The following is a 6499-nucleotide window of genomic DNA, read 5'->3' as shown; positions in this document are numbered from 1 at the left end:
GTTAAATCTTAGTTGGGGTGTGGCTTGCGCGTTTTGTTCTCACGAAATAGATGAATTCTTCCTCTGGGAAATATATATTTGACGTTGAGAAAATAATTCTCCTTTGCTTTGGTGTCACTCTTCTCATTGAAAGTGAAAAATAGAACAACGGAAAACCGATTGATCTAGAACATCATGCTGGTTTCCTAGAATTTGTGAAGAGATATTTTGGCCATTACGTCGTGGGAAAGGGGGCCTCTAGTCTGGACAGGGTGGAAGACGGCTCAGGCCAAATCCAAGCTGAGGCTTACCGGACGACGACAATGCAGCTTCATCAGATTTTGAAGAGGGATGGATAACGGAAGGGGGGGGGGGTAGGGTCGTGGTTGAGGAGCAAGTTGAGGTAGACGATGCGGACTGGTTCCCTCTGTCGCATAAATGCTGTCCTAATGAGAGGCTGATGAGGTATTATGAGCTGCGCGGCCGGAGTTGACCTGACCAAGATGAGTCCAAACCAAAAACAGTACATTTCACCCATAAACAGTGTCTGATGTACGGTGCGCCATGGCCTCTAGCAGAAGGCGAACCTGCAACACTGTCGTGTCGTCGCCCTGGCTAAGAAAGTTCAAGTAGAGTACTCAATACCAGCAGGTTTATAATATTTCTGGTTGAATGCTTCCTGACAGTTGTTGATGTATAACATTTCTCAAAGTGTAGGGGAAAGGGCATCTAGTCTGCTTCTCTGAAAATCCATCATTTAGCCTCCATTGACACCTATCATACTATGCACACTTTTCATACTGTGTGCAATGCTCACTTGTTGGTTCCATCAGAGTTGCCTCGGCGTGCGAAATGTATTCTAGTGTGTGCCCCTGGGGGAATCAGCCACACCTTTTTGCGTTTCGGAGAAAGGTGTGGGTCTTGGAACCGCAGTGCAGCCCATGGTAAAAGCAGTAAAAGTGTTAGTTTGTGCGGTGCCATGGTACGGTCTACCTTTTTTCTTTCATTTGTTTTTAAATTGCATGGCCTAAAAAAAAGTGTTTGATGTGTCTTGCATTTTTTCGCAATTTTAATCATTATTGCCTCGTACGGCGGATAATCTCGGGCGCCCGGGCCCCAGGCGTGTCCAGCTGCGGCGAAGCCTGGCGCGGTGGTGGCCTGAGCTTCAAGACCGCAGGGGGTGGTTGGGGTTCAGGTCAGTTTGGGGCGTGTCCGGCTTAGCCAGACACACAGGGGCCTAAACACCCTTCCCTTCCCTATCCTCCCCCCCTCTTTCTCTGCTTTCTCTCTTTCTCTCTCCACGTTCGATGGCCGTTCGCATCTTAGCCTTCTTCTGCCACTGGACCGACGCGCGCTTTACTGAATTACTGCGATTTCCTATTCTGGACTCCTCTTTTTTTTTACTCATCCCCTTTCTCCCTACTCCACTCGATTTCCTCTCAACAAGAGACGATTCCACCACGTCCCTCTCGCCCTCCCTCGCGTTCGTGTGTGTGTGTGTGCGTTTGCGGGGTGCGCTTTTCTTTCCAGTAATCAAATGAGCTCGCGCGAGTCGAATAGAGGCGCTTATCGCCGCCCCGTTATGTGCTGTCAGTGCGGCGATGGCGGAGGGAGAGAGACAGAGAGACGGAGGAGGGAGGCGGTGGGAGGGTGGCCCGGGGCGAGTGACGTCACAGAGCCGATTAGGAGAGGGAGGGAGAATTATTTCGATATCGGGTCGCTCCGGGCCGCTCAAAGAAAACCCTTGCAGGCAGCAGCTCTGGCGGCAGTGGTGGTAGTGGTGGCGGCGGCGGTGCGTATAGCCTCTAGCTGGGCTCGGGCTGCGTAGCGCTGATTAGGGTGAGGGGAGATGTAGGGGAAGGGGAGAGGGGTCTGCGTCAGATATAGCGTGCAAGCTTGCTGCTGCGAGAGCCACGAGCTCCTCCGCAGGTTGTACTGAGAAGGGTTGCGCGGGGGGCGACCAGGATCCTCGGCAGGAGAGGGAACCTGCTGGAATGAAAGGTATAGCCCGCGGGGGCGTGGCCGGGCTGGGGATCGGAAAGGAGAGAAGTTTAAATATTTGCCCGTTTTATTGGTGTTTAATTAAAAGGATGAGATCGATCGGGACCCTGGAGCGGCGGCGGCGGCGGTGGGACCTGCTGCCGCCGTTCGTCGCTATCGGTTCTCTTCCCCGCGCCTGCGTTTGGCGGCCTGTCGGTTGGCCTGGTAAATATGCAGCTTTTGATAGGGCCCGGCCGGTGTCACCGCTGTTTGCTCTTCCGCCACGGCCACGACTATCTGCGCCCCGAGCGTAACGAGCGGTGCCTCGGCCATGTCAATACCGACCCACCGCCAAGAGAGATTCCGAGGAGCGAGCGCGCGAAAAGAGGGGAGCCTTTCCGCTCGGTCAACGGAGGAGAGAGAGGGGGAGGAGAGGGGCATTGGGGAGCGACGAGGGGGGGGGGGAGACTTTTCACGGGCGTGTCAAACGGAGCCGCATCAGGGGCAGCAGGAGCCGCTCGTCCGCCTCATACTTTATTCCGTTTGATGTGAGAGCTTTCCAATCCCACGGACGGGTTTAGTAGTGAGCGCGCGTGGCGTGGGCGCAGAGTCTCTGTGTCTCGGCTGCCAAGTTGACCGGCGAATGGAACGAGATTCCTGGTAGTGCTGGTGAAAGGATCGGCGCAGCAGCGGTCAACACGCGGGCGGCGTAGCCGAGATTAGACGCGTGGGGAGAGAAAATACTATCGGGAAAGGGGTAACGCGTCAAATAATGACGAACATCATTCTTCACAACAAAAATGACAACTTTAACACATAGATCATTTCTTTTTCTTCTGTAACGTCTATTTTCAAATATTTCTCATTTGCATTTGTGCAAGAAAAACAAGTTATCACTAAGTATCAATAATGATTTTTTGTTGAGAGAACATTATGTACAGTGTGCTGCTTGCATACACGTCATCCTACATGCTCACCTTCGACACGCCGGGCGCCGAAAGGGTGCTAAGCGGCAGGGAGGGCCGAGAGGAAATATTATCCTTTTGGGCTCCCGACGGAGCGGTGGGGCGGGGCGGGGCCCCTCGGCACTCTACGTGAAATCCCGCGCCATTCTGCAAAGCCCCGGCCATCAGGCTGCATAAAACAATAAGTCTGCCCGCGCGCCCGAGCGAGATGTGTTTTTGTTTTGGTTTTATTCGCCGAGGAAGGAAGCAAGAAAACGGAGCGTTATTACTTTAGAGCGGCGGAGTGCATCGTGGCGGGGGTGTTAATGGTCGCTGCACCTTTCTCTTTAGGGCCGCGAGAAACTAAAACAATGTGCTTCTATGATCATTCGAAAATCTCTAAATTTTCGCCTATTTTCCTTTTTTTTCAGAGCGATCTTAAAAGGTGTTTGGCAGGGGATTGTGAATATAAGCAATAGTAGAGTAGACCCGTCGGGTTGCTAAGGTGTAAACACAAGGTGTTTGTATACACCGGGTGATCCGGTAGATGCGCCGGTACTGGTGGCTTTGCCTTACTCACTTTGCACGCAACACACCAGGTACATCAAAATATCTACCAAACATATTTCGCGCAAGCTTTCATGTACACATGTTCATATGGCTAAAAATAAATGTACCAAAATTATTATTTTTAAAAATTCTTAAAGAATACATTTAAAAATAAAAGAAAGGATAGGTACGCTTATAGCAGCTGGTTATTTCCGTATGTAGCCACGTGGCGCTCCTCGGCTCGCTGGAGTGACATCTCCCAGCGGAATGGAGTCGTCTCTCTCTCTCTGCCCACAATCGGGATGGCCGTAGGCAGGCAGGCAGGCACGCGCTGTCCAGCCGGCTGTCCCCACGCTGTCCGACAGCCCTCCCCCACCGCGGCGCAAACGCAATGAGATCGGACAGGCAGGTTGGCTGGCCTATCGACCGGAGCGTGATGCCCAGGCGGCCCCAGGCCTCCCGCCCGCGGCCCGCCCGCCTGCCCGCCCGCCCGGTGGCATCGAGGCTGAGCGGCGGGCTGAGCACTGACACCTGGCTGCCTGGCGCAAACCTCATTTCGAAGTCGGTTGGCTTCATTAGCATTTCGCGCCAGAAAACGTACACGGCAATCGCATCTGCTCATTTGAAACTAATGTTGCGTTTCAGTCGATTTTTGTAGGTATACAAGTGGTGATTTAAATGTGCACTGGATGAAAAGGTGCTGAGTCGCACTTTTCCAGTGGGGGTGCTACAGAAGTTTTGTGTTTGATTCATTTGTGAATGCACTAAAGAAAAATCCCTAAAGGTGCTAAGGTGCTCAAAATTGGTGCACTTGCAGTTTTAATGCCATTGTAAAGTCACTCTTAACCCTCAACACATCTTACAGTTGCGACTAAGCACTCCCTTTTTTTCTTCCAGTGTACGGCATTTTTTCCCCCTTCTGCTATAATCTCATCGATCTTCATGTGGACCGATCTACAGGAGTGTCAGTGACGATTACAAGTTGCTAACGCGCTCTGGGGGTGGGAGCCTCGCGCAAGTCGCCGCGGGTAGAGATCTGCTACGCACAGACTTACACGATGTATAGACTCTAACACTTCCACCGCCACCCTTACTAACGACAGTCTCCACTAAAGCTGCGCGGTGTGCTGTCGACACCAGAGGGTCGATGGCACGAGAGACGAGAGCCCCCTCCCTGCGGCGCGCCTGCTGTGACATTGTGCGGAGATGCCGAATTCCCATCAGAAAAGAAGGAGAACTCCTCAGAGGGGAGTGAAATCCTCGGGCCGGCCCGCGCTGCGCTGCTGCCTTGCGTCTTCCCCAACTCAATTTGCGCAGAGCCAGAGCCCGAGCCGTGCTTGGCGGCGGGCTACGCAGCGCTGCTACACCTCTGTCTGTTTGCTACGCCGTTAGTCGCTACGTTACAATGCGCTTTTGCTCCACCGCGAATAATATTCGTGGGTTAGATAGGAAGTTTTTCCATGAGCAGTATGCTGCAAAAAGCTCCGTACTAGTACGAGAACACCTGTTCTCTTTCGTCCTTAAATCCGTAAAGCACTTCATAGGACATGTGCGAAAAAGTGAAAATCACAGTTAGTGCGAAGGCTGCCGGAAATTGACAACTCCCTTTGCAAATCAAAACTTCGCAAAAAATATTTAAATTACACAAAATACTCATTGCTAATGCACAAGAAATGTTGTAAAACACCCAAGATATTTGTCTCTGTGTATTTTCTTATCATTCTTCTCTTGGCTCGCAGGTGCCGCCGTGGATGTGAGGCGGCCCCCGCTGTCCGCCGCGGCCCCCGCCGCCCCCCGCGCCCGCGCCGCCGGCGGCTCGCTTTCTCTCCCCGCGGGACACCAAACGGCGACAAAATAAAATTGCGGAGGCTATCGCTCTTCTCCTCCTCCGGGAGCGGGAACAGCGGCAACAGCAATGCGGGCGGCGGTGGCGGCGCGGCCGGCGGCCAGCTCAACGGCGTCGGGGACCCCGCCGCGCCCGCCCCGGCCATGTTCTCCAAGCTCAAGGGGGCCGGGGGCGGTGCGGCGGCCGGCCACAGCCCCCTCGACACGAACCCCATCTCGCAGTACTACGAGGTGGGCAAGCAGACGGCCTGCGCCGGCCCTGGCCTCATCTGGAAGATCTACGATGCCGTGCGCAAGTCCGACAGAAAGGTGAGTCTGCTGAAGCTTTACCCTTCAACGGTCTTTTTACACCATTACGTCAACATTTCTTGCATGATAAGAGCTAATTGATAACCGGATAGTGTCGAGTACCATAAAGTTTACGGGCTGCCAGAAAGTTAGCCCAAAATCTGCCTGAGCAAACCCGTGCGCAACGGTACCGTATTACGGGCGCTTGCTCACTATAGGCAACATGCGTACTCGCATACTTTTTCTGGCAGCTCTCATCACTCGTACCTAGTATGAGTATATCTCGAGACTTCAATTTAGTGAAAAGAGGAGAATTTCGGAATGTCTGTGTCTGTAAGTCGACATTTTCCTAGTTCGTTGCCGTAGGTTTACATTTAAAACCGCAACAGCAGACATAGACTACTATACTCTGCACTTTTATGTGCAGAGTTATTGTGCTGTTTGGTCGATCTCTATCCCTCTGTGAATGTATACGTCACATTTTACCCGATCGGTATGCTGTTTACCATTGCACTGTGGGGGCTGCAGGGGATAACCTGCAATGTCGCTCTCGACACGATCTCTTTTTGCAATAAATGTAGGGCGCGGGAGATGCACAAAGATGTATGTGGCGAACGAGCGGCCGCATTCCTGCTCGATGCAATGGCATCCATTTTGTTCCAAACTCACACACATGAGCAAACAAAGCTTCATATGTGATTCTGCGTATGTGAGGTGTTTTCCTGTTGCTGAACAGCAATGGGAGGCTGGGAGGCTGGGATAAGCGTGTGACGAAAAAAAAACAAAACAAGGCTGCTCAATAAAAAAATAAGTTGAGGGACACAACAAGCAGGGGAAGAAAATGCTGCTGTGTGATGATGGATATCGGCTGCTCTGCTTGGTGTCCGAGCACACTGTGCTTTTGTACCCCCCCC

At 52.5% G+C, this 6499-nt stretch overlaps 1 protein-coding gene across 10 annotated transcripts in view; it reads left to right on the top strand.

Annotated features, from left to right (window-relative positions):
• The window catches only part of LOC113209612 (SCY1-like protein 2), a 148815-nt gene that overhangs the window by 16192 nt on the left and 126124 nt on the right, over window positions 1-6499 (top strand). For all 10 annotated transcript variants that reach the window (XR_008011807.1, XR_008011806.1, XR_008011808.1 and 7 more), the window contains exon 2: window positions 5192-5606. Coding sequence is in view for 7 of the 10 variants with exons in the window: in XM_026427243.2 (XP_026283028.1) it covers window positions 5442-5606 (165 nt within the window). In the remaining 3 variants the exon portion in view is untranslated. The remainder of the gene's footprint in view (window positions 1-5191; window positions 5607-6499) is intronic.

The sequence above is a fragment of the Frankliniella occidentalis genome, unplaced genomic scaffold, assembly GCF_000697945.3.
Source record: "Frankliniella occidentalis isolate FOCC.00 unplaced genomic scaffold, Focc_3.1 Scaffold233, whole genome shotgun sequence".
NCBI classification, from domain to species: domain Eukaryota; kingdom Metazoa; phylum Arthropoda; class Insecta; order Thysanoptera; family Thripidae; genus Frankliniella; species Frankliniella occidentalis.
Note: the sequence above shows the minus strand (reverse complement) of the source record. Positions and strands in the feature narration are given on the sequence as shown.